Genomic DNA, 19544 nt, shown 5'->3' with positions numbered 1-19544 from the left:
CATTTAAAACAAGTTGGGTGAAGGAGGAGAAGTTATCGGAGAGGATCAGAAAAGAAACACAAGAGAAAGAGCAAAGACGTTCGACCATATTGATTCCGGAAACGGGGATTCTTCTTGGTTCTCTCGTGTCCTGTGGTGGTAGCAGTCGTACCAATACGGTATATATTCCGATCAGAATCTACTATTCGTCCGCCCTTGGGATTACACTTTGCAAAGCCGAGCCTCGCGCGAGGGGAAGCAGCATATGCGGTGCATGATTGTCATTTTGTTGATGAGTTTGAGGACAAATAGTCGGATCGTCGGCCATTTTGAGTTTTGACCTCTCTGAAAAAAGTTTTGTGCAAGTGAGTTTTGTAGAAAGGGAGGTAGTGTGCTGTTAGTATTCGTGTTTATTTCGACGAAGCCCGTTAGACAAACATGCATTCCTTATTTTCCATTATTTAACGACAGCGAGAGATTGAGAGAAGCAGTGTGTTTTGGGTCGCTGCGAATTGTTGCAGCACTACCTTCAGTTGTTCTTTCAACATTTACTTCAATTCGAGTTGCATTACTTTTGCTAACCCATCCGTCAATCAACGTGAACTGTCGTGGCCTGAACAAGCTCACAGTTTGTCGCGTTAACTGAGACGAGAAGGAGGGAAGAACTGAGGAGCCTCTATAATCCGCGGCCATGGTTGTGCAGCAGCAACCAATGCAACATACCGACAGCCATATCTCGTCAATCTCTCTCTGTCCTGGTAAAGAAACAAAAAGTTAGAAAATGGCTGGTTTCATTAACTGCTTTTTCGCTTCGGCGTTTTCTCTCTTGTTTTTTTAATGTTCTTTTTATTGATAGACAGAAATAAGTTGGCACACATTGTTGGATGGAAACCTAACAATTTGTGGTCTTAATTTGAAACACTCAAACCTTTCATTCATTCATCAGCTGCCATGTTAAATTTGCAACCAGTGCATTTTCCATTTTTTATGGGTGTGTGCTCCATTCTATTAAAAGATGACTAATGGTTGTTTCTCTTTATTTTCAGTGTCGATGAGATGAACTTGCCAGCCAACTCTTTCTTTCTACATGAACCATTCTGCGTCTTTGCATAGCTGTTCACCTATCATAATGTCTGGTAAGTAACACTTTGCTAATTTATGGTGTGTGTGTGTTGCTTAACCTGTCTCAGCTGTCACAACCCTAGAAACTATTGTTTAGGCAGATGACGATGCATCCACCATCAGCTTTACATGAACCACAGGCTCGCTTGCTCAGAGAAGGGATTACAGATGTGATCGTGCAGCATCTTGAAGCTTTTGCAAAGACCGTGCCTAGTGATTTCTGCATTTTGAGAGAGAGTCAGGGAAAAAACCTGTCGTGCCCAGGATTCTTATTCGACATTTGATATTGAATGGGGAGGAAGAAAGTCAGCATATTTGTTGAGTATTTTTGATGAGTGAGCTAGTTTGGGAAAAGTAAGTAATCTGCAGCCATTGCTTCTTCTCGACATGCCAGTCAAGGTTGCCATCAAGTGTGTCTACACACATCAGGCCCTGTCCTTCCTAAATTCCCCTCCTCCCTATCACCACCCTCCAGACGTCATACGTTTGTCCGACCGTTGCCATAAGAGAGAAACAACCCACGATACAATATAGGAGGGAAGGACGAAAAAAATGACCAGCAATGGTATCGATTTTTTTTTTTTTTTTTTTTTAACGCGAACATTGGGGTTTAGGGCCGCCTCCCCAATACTTCCGTGCATCTCAATAGATCTTAAAAAGGGAGAGAGAAAGACGGGAGAGAGGCAGGAACGAGGCGAATAGAAAGGAAAGGAGAGAAAGAATGTGGTGACGGAGTGCCAGTGTGTGTAAAAAGGAAAGGAGGGAAGAAGAGTGGAATGAGAGATAGAGAGAGTGTAACTGTACTGTGTAGTATAGTAAGCTGCTGCAGCCGCAGAAGCAAAAGCAAAGGTCTTATAAAGGGAAAAAGGTATATACGTATCGGTGTGTGTGTGTGTGTGTGTGATATGTTCAGTCAAGGAAATAGCTAAGAGACTAGCTGAAGGGGGGAGGGGGAGACAAAGTACTAGTATGTGTGTGTGAGTGTGTGTACTGGTCGCCCAGTCTGTTATTGATCCGCGATGGGCCTCTCTGGACTAGACACACAACACTCTTTTACTGTACCATACTAAACAGTACTACTGTACTAAAAGTCCGTTGGATTGCCTTATGAACATAGACAGCCGACTTGTCTCCTCCGGCGACCAGTTTTCTGCCGAGTTTCTCGCACTCGTTTTTCTTTTTTCTCCAACCAACGAACCTAGCCGTCCGTCTGACCCACCCGCACATTGCCCGCTCTCTACCGGTTTATTTCTTCGTTACTTTTGTTTGCTTTTGCCTCTTGCTATGTTACACCTTTCGGACTTTTTGGATCAGATCCCACCAGCACACAACCATTCTTTCACTTCTGGCATTTGCATTACATTTAGAAGCTTGTGTGCATAATCACCCAGGGCAGTCCCCATGTCACCGACAGGCATAGCCTCGATTCTATTTTTTTCCCTCTTGTCAAGAGAGCCACGAAGAACAGCATTTTTAGGTATGGTGATAGTAGTAGTAGTAGTAGTGGTGGCTGTATAGACTAGTAGACAGCTTCCACCTCCGACCTAGGCGCGCTCCAGGAGTTGCATCCGGCAACTTAGCGGGCACCCACCAATAATCGAGTCCGTGTGTCCTGGAGCTTTTCGTTGGGGACTCGTTAATTCTCTCTCCTTTTTTTTTTTTTTTTTTTTGTATTATAATATATTTTTTTTTCGCTTATCTTTCTTTTGCCCTCGCGGGCTGTTCTCTTTCTTTCCCTTTCTCTCCTTCACTTCTTCTTCGTCTTCTTTTTCGTGGTCTTTCAATTCCCTTGAAATGTCCCTGATTGGGCGTCGTCGACTGTTAGACGATCAAGGAGGAAAATGGAATGAGAGAGAAGAGTAAGAAGCAGAGAATGAGAAAGACACAAAACGATCGATAGAACAGGCAATCTGTGCCCCCCCCCCCTTTCCGAAGCCCGGCCACCGCTACTAGGCGAGAAGAAAAGTGAGAGGCGTAGATGTCTAGTAGTGTACTTTGTTGTATTCCACACACACACACACACACATACGCATATATAGAACGAGCAAGAAGCATCAGCTTTTGACGTCGTGACCTCCCGCTCACCCACCATCCTTAGCCCTTTCTTGCCACTGGACCGGCGTCATCGGGATGAATAGAGCACCCCCTCCCGCCCCAATCTGCCAAAAAAAAAAGTCAGTGCTCAAGCAGTCTTAGTACAGTTTGTAAGATCAAGATTCGCAGCTAGGAGGAACATTGAGACACACACAAATCAACGTAGATCCCTGTAAAATTAGAGGAACAATAAAAATTACGGGGACCCTGAGACATTTGATGTGTTCTCTGAAACAATTTGTTTAGTGTGGTTCTACAACTGTTTCATATGTGCAGGTCCTCGGGTGGACAATTTCCAGACGTTAGATCCACGCAAGCAAGAGCTGCTGGAGGCCCGCTTCCTCGGCATGCGATCGACGTCGAATCCGGCCGGCGGGAGTGGCGCCACACTGCAACATCAGCAGCTACAGCAGCATGCTGCTACAATGGCTGGATCCCACTCTGCTGGGCCACCTACGGGTTGTCACGTCATGACAACAGCGACAACCAACCAACTAGTACAGCATTCGCTCCAACAGCCTAGTCCGTCCAGTCTCCTCAACGCCAACGCACCACCGCCACCGACACAGCAACAACAACAACAACATCTCGCAACTCCCCAATTTACGGCTACCTATACAAATCCCTCCACCAACAACCATGGTGAGCACAGACTCCCTTCCGCACTGTCCCCATCCGTTTGTCCAGTTCCTCGTAGACAAGTTTTTTTTTTTGTGGGTACGATGTTCGACTAGAGACCGGTTTCGTTTTTTTCTCCCCCCTTCCCCCTTATCGAATCGTACCAACCTTTTTGAATCCAGTTGGCCAGAATACGTACTGCTTTTAAAAAAAAAAACCTTGTTCGACATGAAACCAGACTGATAACGAGATTAACCAACAACAAATATTTAAATTTTCCTTGTTTTATTTTGTTCGAAAATTAGGTTCGGGAGGTTCGGGGAGTTCTGGCAGTAGCGGTTATTCAAACCCGAATCAGCCAACGCAGTACAACCTAGGTGGCGGGGGCATCATGCCGCCGACGAGTGCAACTACGACATTGCAACATCAACATTTGCAACAACACCAGCAGCAGCACAATCAAGACTCGAATCTGAGTACGGGTTCGTCGGATCGCGAGCTCATGCGACTCACCGATAACAACACGAATGAAGAACTACGAACTCCTGAACGTTGTGGTGGAAGCGGAGGTGGGAACAGTGGCGGACCGCAGCAGCGGATTCCTAACTCTAACGCGGTAGTGGCTAGCGCTGGATCAGCACAGGCCGCCGCACCAACGACCCCCACCGAGCGGAAGAGAAGACGGAAAAATGCCGATGATTCGGTGGCACCTCTCGGTAATTCGTCTTTTCTGTTACGTTCGATTCATTGGTATTGGGCTTCATCATCCCAAACCCTAGCCTTCCTTTTTCTACCCTGCCCGTTTCTTGGCTTTTTTTTTTTTCCCCTTATTTCCCCTTAGTTTTTTTCTTTTCTTCGCTTCCTTTTTTTTTTTTTTTTTTTTCGTTGTTACGATTGAAACATTTGGAATGAATTAGGCAAACAATCACGAGGAGACAATAAGAAAATCAGCGAATATTTCAAAGGTCACCCACCGAATAGCCCGGGCCATCAAAGCGGGACCAAATCTCCATCTCCTGTTCATCAACTACAGCAGCTGCAACAGCCCATGCAGAGCCAGCACCAATCTTTCCTGGGAGTGCCCAATCTTTGTCCGTCTCCTCAAGGTGTTGCGACCGCAATAACGACGACGGCAACGATAACGGCGTCATCGGCAGCACCGTCGACGACGGCCTCCAGTTACCCAAATTCGAACATGAATCATGCAGCACCGTCTGGTGCGTTTCTTTCGCTTTTACTACACCACCACCACCTACACCCGACCAACTACCTAACCCCCTTGCTTGCTCTCCTTATTTATAGCTTTTTTTTTTTTCTTTTTTTTCTTTTTTGGATCTTGTGTCTTTTGTCGGATTTGTACATTCCTTAATGCAATTCTATTACCGTCCATCAGGTGGCATTCCAGTCAACAATTCGGGCATGGTAACTGGAAACGGCACGCCCGGCGGATTCGGAGCTGGGTTGCAACAGTCTCCCGCAGCCCAGTCAGTGTCAGCCACAGGTGCCCAGGCGTCCAGTGGGTCAACTCAGCCGATAGCTGCGTCTGGAGGAGTTCCAGCAGCATCGACGCCTGCTGGAGGAGGTGGTGGAGGATCCGACGCTGGGTTAATGCAACCACCTAGAAATCCAGCACCTTCGACCCACCATAAGAAAGTGGGCGGCGTGACCGCTTCGTCGACGGGTGCCATAGTGTCGGGATCCGCCGCCACTGCTGGCCTGGACGGCAACAATAGTGGCGGTGTTGGCAGCAGTAACAGTAGTCCGGCCGGAAGCACAACGAGACGAAGAGGAGTCGCCGCTGCAGCAATTTCCAGTGTTGCCGCTGTCGTCGCAGCGGTGGCAGGTGGCGGGGCCGGTCCCGGTCCACCTTCCATCGTTACGGGTACGTTTTCAATTAATGAATTATTATTATTATTTTTTTTTCGATTGTTAAATCAAGTAAATTATCTTATCATCTTCGATTTGATTCTAGCAGAAGTCAGTAAAACACAACAGCAAAACGAGCTGGAGCTCAAAGAGAATCGGATAGATGAACTAGTGCGATCGAACGAGGAGTTGTCGGCCAAAGTGTCTGCCCAGCAGAAAGTGGTTGACCAGCAAAAGGCTTCCATTCAAAAGTGTCTAGACGTCGTCAAGAAGTTGTTGATCGAAAAATCCACCATCGAGAAGAAAGAGGCTCGGGCGCGATGCATGCAAAACCGGCTGCGGCTCGGCCAGTTCGTGACGCAAAGAGTCGGTGCCACGTTTCAAGAGAACTGGACCGACGGCTACGCTTTTCAAGAGCTGGCCAAGCGACAAGAAGAGCTGAGCACCCTGCGAGAGGAAATCGATAGGCAGCGCAAACTGCTGTGCAAACGGAAACCGACGACTTCGGAAACGCCAACGGGCACAACCCGAAAGCGGACGGCCGCCGGCAGCGGTAGCTCAAGCAACTCGTCAAGCAGAGATTCGTCGAATGCCAACAACCTCCTCAACGGCACGGAGAGTACGCTGAAGGCGAACGACCTGAATCGCGACTTCAACATTCAGGAATACTATGAAGCCGAGGAGATCCTCAAGCTAAAGCAGAACGCCTTGAAGAAAGAGGATGGCGACCTGCAGCTGGAGATGGAGAAGCTGGAACGAGAGCGCAACCTGCACATTCGCGAACTGAAGCGGATTCACAACGAGGACCAGAGTCGCTTCAACAATCACCCCGTCCTCAATGATCGCTACCTGCTCCTCATGCTGCTCGGCAAGGGTGGCTTCAGTGAGGTTCACAAAGCCTTTGACCTCAAGGTAAAAGAAAGAAGAAGAAAAAAAAAAGCTATTAGAATTGAAATTGAATTTTTTTTTTTCTTCTTTCTATTCGTATTTCTAGGAGCAACGGTACGTGGCTTGTAAAGTCCATCAGTTGAACAAAGACTGGAAGGATGATAAAAAAGCCAATTATATCAAACATGCTCTGCGGGAGTACAATATTCACAAGCAGTTGGACCATCCAAGAGTCGTGCGGTTGTTTGACGTTTTCGAGATTGATGCCAACTCGTTTTGCACTGTCCTCGAATATTGTGATGGACATGATCTGGATTTCTACCTGAAACAGCACAAGATTATTGGCGAACGAGAAGCCAGGTATTTAAATTAAAACAAAATTGCTTTGCTGGAATTGATTTAAAAAATAAAAAAAAAATTAACATTTGTTTCCCCCCCCCCCTTCGTGCAGGTCGATCATTACGCAAGTTGTTTCGGCTTTGAAATACTTGAACGAAATCAAACCTCCAGTCATTCACTACGATTTGAAGCCCGGCAACATTTTGCTTAGCAACGGCAGCATTTGTGGTGATATTAAAATCACAGATTTTGGCCTCTCGAAAATCATGGACGAGGACAATTACAATCCGGAGCACGGCATGGATCTGACCTCGCAAGGCGCCGGAACCTATTGGTATCTACCACCAGAGTGCTTCGTTGTCGGCAAAACACCGCCCAAAATCTCGTCCAAGGTTGACGTCTGGAGTGTGGGTGTCATTTTCTATCAGTGTCTCTATGGTAAAGCAATTGATTTTTGTAATTCTAATTAAATTTATCGTTGTTGTTTTTTTTTTTAAATTAAAACAAACAAATGTTCCTCTGTGCTAAAGGTAAAAAGCCGTTTGGACACAATCAATCGCAGGCCACCATTTTGGAGGAGAACACCATACTCAAAGCAACTGAGGTGCAGTTTCCTACCAAACCAGCTGTCAGTTCGGAAGCCAAAGTAAATAGTGACGACGCCAACTGCGTGTGATTGTCAATGAAGGAATTAACCTCTGTTTCTCTTTGCCTCTTGTGTGTCCCCACCCCCCCTTTTTTTTTAGAACTTTATCCGGCGGTGTTTAGCGTATCGTAAGGAGGATCGAGACGACGTGCTGTCACTAGCCCGTCACGAATACCTGCAGCCACCCGTCTCAAAGCACGGACGCCAGTCAGCTCAAGTGCAGCAGCAGCTGCAACAACAGCAACAACACCACCAACTACAGCAACAGCAGCAGCACCAAAGTCAGCCGCAGTCGGGCCTCTTTACCGGAGCCTTTGTCAGTTCGGGAATGAACGCTTCCAGTTCGTCCTAGAACATAAAAGAAAGGGACAACAATTTTAAAAAGCAGCACCTACTCTCTCGTCCTCCACTTCCTTCTCCTCTACCGTGATCATTTTTCAAAAGAAAATAGGAGAAGAAAAAAACAAGCAAAACAAACATAAAGGAGAATCCACCCTACCCCACCAGAAAAAAAACAAACAAACAAGTGAATGCTCTGTCGAGGATTGGAGTTGGCGAAAGGGAAGATTATTGTAATTTTTTTTTTTTTTAATTCAGAAGTTTATGCGAGTGAGTGAGGGCATTTGTAAAGTACGTAACTGTTCACAAAATCGAAGAAGAATGAAGACAAAGAAATTGATGCCAGTGTCCTGTACGTGTTCTTTAAAAAAAAAGGAAGAAAAAAAAAAGTGAGAGTGGTGTGAAGATATTTGCGCGTGTTTTGTGTGTGGTGTGTGACGTTGTTGGTTGTTCAATACCGACGAACCAGGTCTGTGATGATGCCTCCTTTTTTTTTAAAATGATTGCGCGGCCACATCCCCCCCTATTTCCTCCTCGTCATCCTTTACGACATCGGCTTCAAGCTACAATATCTAACTGTGCGTGTGTTTTGAGTGTGACTACCTACTCCTACGACAAACTACAAGAAGAGCGCCGACCGGAATGGAGAAGAAGAAAAAAAAACCGATATACAATTTTTCTTCTCTTCTAAAACAAGCCCCCGTCAACCATCATTCGTCTCGTGCTGCTGCCCCTCTCTTCTTTCCAATTATTATTAAAAACATTTTTTTTTTTTCCAAACCTTTGGGTCTTGTTCATATCTTTCCTCCATCTTTCCTCTTTCTCTCTTGTCATCATTAATCCATTTGTAAAACGCGTGTGTGTGTGTGTGTGAGTGTTTGTATGTGCCGCGACTCCCTCATTGCTGTGAATGTGACCCACCCAAAAGATCCACTCACGCTGATATTTAGACAATGAGGAATTCTAAAGAAACCGGCCAAAAAATAATGTCTGTATTTTTTTCTTTTTGTTTGTTACACATCCCAGCTCCAACAATAATGTTAAACGCCGATTCCGCTCCATCTGCTAGTTTTTTTTCTTTCCCTCTTTCATTTCCCGTTTATTCACCTATCGGTCATCATGCGTCTCCAACCAATTTTCTAATTGACAATTGGTTTTCAAACAGCTGCTGTGTGTGTTAGTGTGTGTGAATTCCATCATTTATGATATGCAAATGATTCGCCCCTCTCCCCCTAATCTTTCTATCTCTATCTCAATTTAATTTTTTCCCCCTCTTTAAAATGACCGTTTGATTGACAAAGAAATACTTCTCTCTTACTCTCGAGAAAAACAAAACAAGAAAAGGACATCTTTTTTCAAACACTTATCGTATACCGATATACGTATAAACAAACGACAAAGTGAAAAAATTTGATTCTTTTAAAAACATTTTGGATACTATTTCAAAAGAACTCGCTTGGGATAGAGAGAAGAAAGAACATAATAAATAAGACAAACGAGAACTCCGGAAAAAAAAAAACAACTGCGAAAGCAAAACATTTGTCAACTTTTGCTTTATTTTCCGATCACAGATATCAGAAGAAGACATGAACATAGTCGAGGAAAGACGTGTCTTCGACTCATTCCACCACAACCCAAAGTAATTGCACGCCACTCTTATGGAATTTTCATTTTTTTTATTTCAATTTTTACATCATACCACAGACACACACGCAGCTTACCCTAAACTTCCTCCCACAAACTTAAAAAAAAATGAGAAACTAAGTAAAAGGAACTTCGACAAAAATGCGCCGCGTTATGAATGGAAATAATAGACGTGCAAAAAACATGATGTCAAAACAATTAGCATGTGTTTTTTATTTGTGCTTGTAAATAATAACAATAATTATTATTATGGTGATGAACTGTTTATTGGGCCAGGTCGGTAACGGACCGAGATTTTCACACGCAGGCAGAAAAGAATGGACATCTCTGATTTTACAGTGTTGACTAATTGCCGTAATGTAATAAACCAAACCCCTCGTTCCTTTTTCGTCTTCTTTATCAATCATTTTTCTCCACTCAAAGGCAAACAAAATCACGGCTATTTCTCTATTTAATTATTCATGCGCCTATATACTGCTCTGATTATGTTTCCGTTTCTAAATGTTGAAGATTTGATCCCCTGGAAATCCTCCATTTTTCTGTTGCTATCAACTCTTGAGTTTTTTTTTTGTTTTATACCTTTTTTTTTTTTTGACCATCCAACTTTCAAAAGATTCTTCATTTTTTTCTTCCATCATCCTGCCTTTATTCCCATATTTTTCATTTCATGTTGCAAATTGAAAAAAAAAAAAAGAAAGGAAAGAAATGCAATGGCGGCTGATTTTTTCGTCGCTAAACATAAACGGGGTGACAACATCATGGTCACAAATAACCACCATTTGTCAAAAACTATTCCATTTTTATTTGTCTTGGTTTATTATTCGGTTACGCACTGTCTAGTGGCTAGTTAGCAAAAGAATCATAACTAAAGCACTAACAAGACAAGAAAGAACAAACGACTTTATACTCGTGTTACGCTGGTGGATGGACCGATAAAAGAATTGTTTCATGACTCATGAAACAGACGCCAAGGACGAAACATTCTATTTGGAATGGCCATAGAAGAAAAGGAGGGCAAAGCATGGAATCAGGCACGCCGCTCTGGGTGCCGGGCCATGATGATATCCGATAGGGGGGCCCTATATATATAAACGTGGCGGTCGACTTACGTGTCTGTGCAAGCCAACGGTGCATAGTGTGACGTGGTATTACGTGTCAGTAATAAAAAGACAGGCCTGAGCCGTGGCAGCCTTGAATATGTCGACATGGAATATTATCCCTCAGACAGTCAGACAGAGTCCTGCAGTACGTTAGTGAAACAACAAGAACGAGATGACACGTATCTTTCTTTATCTTCCGATAAAAGAGGAAATGCTAGAAATAGCTTTGTCGCTCACTGCATGACGTCGAATGTATTTCCAGGGTCTTTAACCGGCCAAGTCAGCCGTGCAATCAAAGAGAACATTTGGCTATTTTTAAAGACATGGAGGTTTGCGGTGCTGGGAACGTCGGGCGCGCTGAATTAGAAAACAACCTGTTACTAATACAAAGAGCTAGAAAAAAAAATAATAAAATGGAAGACAAAGAAGCAGAACGAAACAAACCACATATTAAAAAAGCCTGTAGGCTATTTTGTTCTAAATTTAGAAATCCGTTGTTGGACACACGCTGTGATTGAGAGAAAATAGTCACACACACACGTGGGGATTGTGCTCGATTTCCTACGCAATATTTTTAGGGACACCATTTGCAATGATGCAGACGTAACTCGAAACCATCGCGGCCCTGATCCCGAGAAATGGTTTTGTTTTTCATCCAACTGGATAATGAGAAGAAAGTTCGCCACAGGTTTTGTTATTGTTGCCATGGCGAGGAAGTAAACCAGCATGAAAAAAAAAAGAATAACGCCCTGCATGCTTCCATCATACGGACAACACGAGAACCAAGTACTCGTATCAAATCACCCGTTTTCTTCGTGCAGTCCATTCGATAATAGTATGAGTCCATAAATAACAAGGAAACCACCAAGTCTGTACGTATGGCGTATGAGAAAACAAGTTTTGATGACGTTATCGTTATCGTTAGACTGGCACACATTAATATCTAAGACCTCGCAGAACGTGCAGTGAGTCTTCTGCTATTGAAAGATGGCGACTTTTGTTGTGAACAAATTCGAACTAAAATAGCCTTTTTTTTTTCTTCAGTTTTTCTTCATGATGTCCTCATTAGCCATGGATTGGAGTGCTATACTGATACCGAACGCGTGTCTGTAAAATGACCTGTCTCGCTGACCAATTTTCTATCCTGAATCAAATGTGTACAAAAAAGATATGGAAGAGTTCGTCGAGGCTCCAAAGCGCATGTTTTCTTCTAGCCAATTCCGTAACCCATGGTAACCCTTGGACTGTTGAGCGCTTTAAAAGAAGAGCGGATGAGGTAACGACATACTGGAAGAGGCCGATCCGGTTTCATGCACTGTCCTGAGGTAGGTATTCATTTAAACCAGTCTTCACTGTCAAGTCTTTGCTGTTGGTTGTGTCTTTGCGAACCAGTGTAAAGTTTATTGTGTCAGTGACCAGTAGTCAGATGTCTTTTACACGAAATGAAAGCACCAGTAGCTCTGAGAATGAACATTCAAATCATCATCTTGATCATTCAACAGTTGATGTCCAAGTGATTTTTTCCCCTTGATATTCAATGTGGAGTGAAATTGGAATTTAGAATCATTAAAAATTCCATTTTATTTAACAAAATAAATTATTTAAAACATGTCAGTCATATTCATGTTTACCTGAATTGGGTTTTTTCAGGTTCGGATATTTTCCTCTTCGATGGCTTCTCGAAGGTCCGGCCAGGAGAATAGTGCTCCATTAACCGCTGACTTGACCATTCGTTTACCTCCTGTCCAACATAACGGTAATATAGTAGATAAATTATCTTCGCATTCTAGCTGGATCGATTAATCAATAATAATGGTTTCTCCATGTATCCTTTGAATTTAGGCTCACGAAATCATTCCGCTGCTCGCATGCCTATAACCGATGGCAATACGTCGACGACCAAAACACAACAACGGCCTTGTCCGGCTATTGGAGAAGCAGGAGCAACCTTGAATCCGGGATGGCATCCAACTGATACTGGAGGTCGCGTGTGTAATAATCCATCTAATTACGCTAATCGGAGAAGAAGTCCTAGTCCGTCGATTAGAAAGTCGCCTGCCATCAGCCATCAGCCAACTAATCTGACGATGGGGATTACTCAACAGCACCGGCCTAATAACTTTTCATCGGCACGATCTACATATCACGCAGGGTGTCAGCATACGAGTCAGTCAAGGATTCCCGTCTACCAACGTAATCAATCATTTGATACGGTTCATAGTCCCAAGGCGTTAATCTTTATATTCTCATGTTATATTGCTGGTTCTCGTTTTTTCATTTGTTATGGGCTTTTACAGTTTCAACTTCTTCTTCGTCGCCTTCAGCCACTCGTTCGTTTACATTCCACCAGCAACAACAACCGCTAGAACTTCTTATTCCGGCCGTCCGTCCTCCTCAGCGGTTTTCCTACCACAATCCAGCAGTGGCCGCGATGGCAGCAGCATCAGGTCTTCATTTATGTATTTTATTCAATGAAATCTAATTACCGTCAATACGCGGTTAGAACTAGTAATGGTCTGGACGTATTTTTATGGTTAGGAAAAAAATGGGCGGCCGTTGATAAGATACGTATGCAGGCAATAGCTGTTGAACTGCGTGATATCAACAGTAAGCTATACCCACAAGATTACAAGTCCATTTAGACGTTAAATTACAAATCTTGGGGAGAGAGATTAGTTGATTTATGTATGAACCAGTGATGCGTGAGAAAAGAATTTCCATTCTTATTTACGTCATCAACTGGTCCTGAAACACTCGCCCATTCGCCTTCGGACAGGTTGTATTCATTACTTTCTAGGCGAAGTTTAACAGAAGTCGTTTGGTTATCGGTCTGTCGTCGTGCCACGATTGTTTTCCCCGCTCAATAGAACGAAATCGATTGAAGAGTGAAGTCTAATTCCCAAGCGAAGCTTGTTTAACACCAAGGATTATCTCCAAGTTGCTTTTTCAATCACAAAAAAAGTGATTGTGCGCCGTTTTGATAGTGTATTCGTCTTGTGTAAACCGAATTAAGGGACCCAATCAGCAAAGTGCTTGGGCAGTACCGCAAACCAGTGAAAAGGGGATTACAAACACCAATAGGTTTTCAACTAGACTAGACCATAAATCAAGTCGAATTTTACTGTTGTACAGTCAAGAAAAATGCGAGTACCTTGAAGCCTCAAGGCATCTACTGCATCACCCCGTGCAGCTATCAGTTTTGTTCAAAGTCACCGAATTGTTTACAAAGCTGTGCCGAACTGCTGCCTTACCTGCGATAAGCGCGATAAGCGATAAGTCACGTTGTGAAACACATCTGCTGTTTACAAATTTGTTGTTATCTTTCTTTGGGTCGTTAAAAACGGCCTTAGGCAGGATGGATGATGGACAGTGGACCAGTAAGCATGTGACCAATTATCTGAAAGCCAACAGGGGATTTCTGGAACACCATGTACTGGAACATGTCGACGCAGCCACGCTGGAACGTTGGTATATGCGTCGTGTATGGAGGGAAAAGGCTATCAAACCATCAACGATCGATAATCCAACGGAAGAGATGCTCTGCAAAAAAATAAGCATGTCCAAATGGAAGGTATAACATAAATTCTCCGGAAAAAAAAAACTATTTCAGACAGAATTTTTCCGTAATGGATTGACAGTTTTGTAGACACACTGACAAGCGTCAAATGCTGGAAACGCTAATGAATTCTCTAGCGAAACAGCCTCAGCCTGGTAGAATACTTTGGGAACTAGCTTGCTGCGTGGCTTCATCTGTTGGAGCCGATGGATTTATTCTTCATCTCGCTCATCCGCAGACAGGCGTGTTCCGTATTTTTAGAAGGTATAAATGTTTATTACGCTTAAAAGTTGGTTCACTTTGACCTAGATTGTTTTGTTTTTGTAGTTGCGATATTGAAACGGATATTGATAATGGAATCTTCGACTCGAAAATCTATCCGGACTTTTCTGCCAGTTACGATTACGACAGAGAAACTGCCGGTTCGAGGGCCAATTTTTACAGCGTGTCGAATAAGGACCGACACAATGTCGCCTCTTACGTAGCGAAACATCGTCATACCATCACCGTGCGTGATATTCGTCGACCTGATTCTCGGTTTGAGGATGGGAGTATCTGTTTACAAGTTAGAAGCAGCAAATCAAAGACGACCACCAGGATTTTTCAAAGAGTTTTATTGATTAGGAAGGAGGTGTTCACGTTTTAGGAGCACCAGTTGTGCAAAACGATGGTACCCTTACAGGAGTTATTGAACTCTATAGGTGACATATGTTATAGTTATCCTATTGCATAAGTTAATTCAACTTTACACATTTAGGCGACCAGTGGATAATAATAAATCTTCCCGGGGCCCTTTTCAGCAAGATGACGAAGAAGTTGTTAGCAGTTTTCTGGTGTGGGGTGGAATCGCCCTCCACTACGCTGATATGTACCACGCTTTGGCTAACCAGCGAAATTTGCACCAGTTTCTCCTGACAGTAGTCAAATCTATTTTTCAGGTTACTTTTAGTTAATATTTTTGAGAAATGGAGGAAAATTTACAAGTTTGCTGTACATGAACTTTGTGTAGGATATGGTGAGCATGGACACGGTAATAGCCAAAGTCATGACTTTTGCCCAGAAGTTAGTCGATGCTGATAGGGCATCTCTTTTCCTTGTCGACCACAAGTCCAATGAGCTTTATGCTCGCATTTTCGATATGGGTGATGGTGTAGGTGATGGACAGACACCCGCTGCAGCCAAAGAAATACGTTTTCCGCTAGGGACCGGCATTGCTGGCCAAGTAGCCGTCACGGGAAAGGTAATAATGGGGGTCTGTGTATCTCTACTATTGAAATTGTCGAGAAATTATAATAATTTTTTTGTTTTTTTTTCTGGAATTTTCATCCAGGTTTTAAACATACCCGACGCCTATTTAGATAGTAGATTTAACCGAGCTGTTGATCAGCAAACTGGTTATCATACAACATCGATTCTTTGCATGCCCATTTTCATACAAGGGCAGGTGATCGGAGTGATGCAAATGGTCAACAAGCATCACGGGACATTCACAGCTGAAGATGAAGAATCATTTGAGCTTTTTGCGGTTTACTGCGGATTGGCCCTGCATCATACCAAATTGTACGACAGGATCATAGTCTCGGAACAAAAGTACCGCGTGACACTCGAAGTGCTGTCGTATCACAATTGTTGCACCGAAAGCGAATTTAATGCTATACAACAACTCAACAATAGTACTTTGGAAGTTGCTGGACAGTCAGATAATCACTTTGTGCAGCAGAATGTGACGTCGAATACCATCGGTTTGGATCAATTTTGGTTCAGTGCCTTCGGCATTAATGACATGGAAAAAGTTCACAACGCCGTGTACATGTTTGTTGACTTGTTCGGATTGGGACAGTTTGAGCAAGACTCACTCATTCGCTTTATGTTGACTGTTCGCAAGAATTACCGCCGTGTCCCCTATCATAACTGGACGCATGGCTTCGCTGTGGCTAATTCCATGTATGTAATACTCAAACGAGCGCCGAATACCTTCAAACCTCTAGAAGCTGTGGCTTTGTTTGTCAGTGCGCTCTGTCATGATCTCGATCATCGTGGAAAGAACAACAAATTCATGTTGGACACCGCGTCGCCATTGGCTGCGATTTACACAACGTCAACTATGGAACACCATCATTTTAATCAAACTGTCATCATTCTCCAACAGGAAGGGCACAATATTCTCGGCAAACTTAAGAGCGATGAATTCAAGGAGGTGCTAAATTTGATTCTGTGTAATTTGCTGTTAATCTTGTAGAATTGCTAATTATTGAATAATTCCAGGTGCTGAGGAATATTAAGCACTGCATCCTTGCGACGGACTTGGCTCTGTTCTTTCCCAATCGAGCCAAACTGACACAGATTGTTGAGGAGGATCAGTTTACGTGGGAAAATAAGGATCATAGACTCTTAGTTCAAGCCATAGCCATGACTGGATCGGATTTGTGCGCCTCTTCAAAACCGTGGGACGTCCAATCTGAAACGGTACGTTTGACTTGGATCGCTTAATTCTATCTTATAAAACTAATTGTTTATCCTCTCAATTACATTGGGGCACAGGTTAAAGTAATTTTTGAAGAGTTCTATGAACAAGGCGATGAAGAGAAAAAAGCGGGACGCACTCCAATACCAATGATGGATCGAAATCAGTTGCACTTGCAACCAGACTCACAAGTCGGTTTTATATCGGGTATCTGTATTCCTTGCTATAATTTGCTCTACCGATTGATTCCGGAGACGAAACCTTTACTGGATGGCTGTCAGAGCAATATGGAACGTTGGAAACAATTGGCTAAAGACAACGAACGCGTTGAAAATGATCATGCCAACGGTGCTGGAAAGCCTAGAGATGATGGCTCTACGGAAATTAAGGATTCGAAACACTTACCCTCGCTTACCCGTGCAATTTCTCTCCCTATTCGGTCATATGGCGATCTTGACTCACATCAGTAAGTCTTTCTCATGTCCTCGGCAAATAACGTGACCAACTGACTGAAAATAGCTAATAATAATCTAACAAATTATAAAATTTATCGATTTCTGTTCAATGGAATATCAAGAACATAGATGTCCAGTCCGCAATCCAAGTAAGGAGCGTTCTAGCACAACAGTCACATGTTATATTTACTTGTTAATTTTATGCTGTACGCTTCATGCGATAGAGTTATTGTATGGAGCGGATCAGCTGCCGTAGCAATCAAGTGCTACGACTACGCATACTTAAAAACCAGTAAACGGAAACGGTCCAAGCCCCTCAGCAATAAGTGCAAAGTTAATCAGGTAAAAGGTAAATAACCTTCAGTTGTCAAGGCTTATCATAAGTCAAGGGAAACAGAGCCAAAGAAGAGCACAGAGTCCAGATATTTACTTCAATTCATATATAAGAAAATTAACACGGAAGGTGGTGAACGGAAATCTACAGTCACATTTCCAAGTGTTGTCATATTTTAGATGCCTGACCTAAATCCGAAAACTTTCCTGATGACTATGATTATTAATCTGTAAACAGAAAATGAAGTCTAAATCAGTACATAAATTTAAAAAGATAGGAGAAGTCGGGCTCATTTTTAAATCTGAGCTCGTGTAAGAAATTTTTTTAAAGTCATGTTTTTTTTTTGTTGTTGCTATAAATTAGAAAACAAAATGACGCTGCTGCTCCTCAGTTTTTGTTTTGTGTTTAAGCCACGTTGTTTGTTGTTAAAATGTACTGCCCCGTGTATTCCATGGGGCCCAAGTGTTAAGAAGTGGCATTGCCCGGTGGATAGCAGATGGCGCTGGTGTGTTGACTGTGCTGAATCAGGTAATTTGAAAGGTAAAATCGCTGGTTTAACGACAAAACCAATAACTTAATCGAAATCAGCGTTCAATTTCGATTGTGCCATGTGATTTTTGTCGACTTTAAAGAGATGTCGTTTTTTGCAGATTTTGACAAAAGTGGGAAGGCTATACCCTTCCCACTTTTTCATATTTGGCCGAATTTTAAATTTTGCTTAAAATGCATGATTTCGATTCAGGATCGAATGAAAATCATGGAAATCAAGTTTATTTTTTAATTGGTCTTATAGTTTTTGACTAAAACTATATATCTTATCAATAGATGGCTGCACTGTAAGTAGTGGATCGTCTGCAGTAGAAATTTATGGTTATCAGATGTAGCCTAGTTGTTAGGTATTCGAGACGTGTACAGAGAGGAGTTAATAAATGTTCAGCACACGATTGTTTGAAAGCTGATTTTTCACTAGACATCATTTGAATGTACAGTACAGTATATTTGCATGTTATTTCTTTCAATTTTTATTTAATGTCTGACAATGTTTTCATATCTTCAGGTGCAGTTCCTATTCACAGCCCTACAGTGTGAAAAAATAGACTGGAAAAAATCTGCTCATCATGCTGATCTGCACAATGCTGGCTTCATCTAAGTGACCTATCAACAGTAATTTTGGTTTACATTTTGCTTTCACTTAAGGAAATTTGTAGCTTTGGACTTCCTTTAGATGACTCTTGTATCTTATGGATTATGGAACATAGGATGTCTTGATGCCAACTAAGTGGCATGGGAAAGATCGCGGAAAGATGTTTAAGGTATTTGACGAATTGGTAATAATGTTAATAAAGTGACTTTTTTAGTATTCTTAAATTAGTAGAAAAACCTAAAGCTGGAGGATGATACATTTGTTTCTCATTACTAGTTTTGTAAACAAAAGGTCAATTGGTAAAATAAAACAACACATGGCCTATTGGTTTAGATCAATTGTTTTCACAAATCGAGATTTATTCCACAATCTTCAGCTTCCCAGGCAAACAACCACCCACAAAACCATGGGGTGATAGAAGATATAAAAATGTATTAATTAAAACATTTATATTTTAGGTTATTGATCACGAAGTCAGAGAACAATGTGTGGAATCTGATATTCTAGCCCTGGAAACCCCAGGTGCCTTTCTGCTTCAACAAGGCTATAAAGCAATTATAATTTCAGGAGGTAAAGACTGCAACCAAAAACAAAGCACAGACATTTTTTAGTTGGCTTTCCCCCTTAATGTTATTGTTACACTTTACTTTTGGAAACAGAGGTGTATAAAAATGTTCAGTGTCAAATCGATGAAATGATTGAGCCAAAAATGAACTTTCTATTATTTTTTAACAGGTCCTAACTCAGTGTATGTGGTTGATGACCCACTATAGGACCCAGCAATCTTTAGGCTGCGGTCTTCCAGTGCTGGGAGTTTGTTATGGCAAGCAAATACTCAACAAGGAGTTAGGTAACCAATTCTGTTTCATATGACATTTTTATCATTAAAATTTTTTTTTTCAGTATTTAACATGTCAGAAATAACAATTATGTAGTAAAATAATTTGAACGTTTTT

At 42.4% G+C, this 19544-nt stretch overlaps 2 protein-coding genes and 1 long non-coding RNA gene across 14 annotated transcripts; 2 read left to right on the top strand and 1 right to left on the bottom strand.

Annotated features, from left to right (window-relative positions):
- The first annotated feature begins 19 nt into the window (after positions 1-19).
- Positions 20-9921, top strand: LOC116921132 (serine/threonine-protein kinase tousled-like 2). Of its 9 annotated transcripts, none has more exons than XM_045172697.1 (11): positions 20-158; positions 1026-1115; positions 3472-3837; positions 4119-4529; positions 4731-5030; positions 5207-5695; positions 5786-6591; positions 6674-6927; positions 7019-7344; positions 7437-7552; positions 7653-9921. In XM_045172697.1, the coding sequence occupies exons 2-11, from the start codon at positions 1067-1069 to the stop codon at positions 7902-7904; spliced, it is 3369 nt and encodes a 1122-aa protein (XP_045028632.1). In that variant the 5' UTR covers positions 20-158; positions 1026-1066; the 3' UTR covers positions 7905-9921. The 9 variants fall into 9 exon arrangements, with proteins under 9 accessions (XP_045028632.1, XP_045028638.1, XP_045028631.1 ...); XM_045172696.1 differs by lacking the exon at positions 20-158 and adding an exon at positions 207-344; XM_045172699.1 differs by lacking the exon at positions 20-158 and adding an exon at positions 595-737 and having other exon boundaries at positions 4779-5030.
- Positions 9160-11218, bottom strand: LOC116921142. The gene is made up of 3 exons (XR_004393046.2): positions 11080-11218; positions 10873-11009; positions 9160-10775 (listed from the first exon to the last, which is right to left on the bottom strand). It is a non-coding gene; the product is annotated as an uncharacterized LOC116921142 (long non-coding RNA).
- Positions 11219-11708: 490 nt separating this feature from the next.
- Positions 11709-18926, top strand: LOC116921133 (probable 3',5'-cyclic phosphodiesterase pde-5). Of its 4 annotated transcripts, none has more exons than XM_032927357.2 (19): positions 11709-11960; positions 12286-12391; positions 12478-12828; positions 12933-13082; positions 13986-14206; positions 14274-14455; positions 14519-14756; positions 14816-14892; positions 14949-15129; positions 15201-15431; positions 15522-16388; positions 16457-16657; positions 16733-17121; positions 17233-17259; positions 17335-17972; positions 18270-18427; positions 18502-18608; positions 18670-18757; positions 18817-18926. In XM_032927357.2, exons 1-14 carry the CDS (start codon positions 11946-11948, stop codon positions 17237-17239), a joined length of 3216 nt encoding a protein of 1071 aa, XP_032783248.2. In that variant the 5' UTR covers positions 11709-11945; the 3' UTR covers positions 17240-17259; positions 17335-17972; positions 18270-18427; positions 18502-18608; positions 18670-18757; positions 18817-18926. The 4 variants fall into 4 exon arrangements, with proteins under 4 accessions (XP_032783248.2, XP_045028639.1, XP_032783247.2 ...); XM_045172704.1 differs by lacking the exon at positions 11709-11960 and adding an exon at positions 11999-12148 and having other exon boundaries at positions 18820-18926; XM_032927356.2 differs by lacking the exon at positions 11709-11960 and adding an exon at positions 11999-12148.
- The last annotated feature ends 618 nt before the right edge of the window (positions 18927-19544 follow it).

Source organism: Daphnia magna, linkage group LG4, assembly GCF_020631705.1.
Source record: "Daphnia magna isolate NIES linkage group LG4, ASM2063170v1.1, whole genome shotgun sequence".
Lineage (NCBI taxonomy): Eukaryota > Metazoa > Arthropoda > Branchiopoda > Diplostraca > Daphniidae > Daphnia > Daphnia magna.
This window is presented reverse-complemented; position numbering and strand designations above follow the sequence as displayed.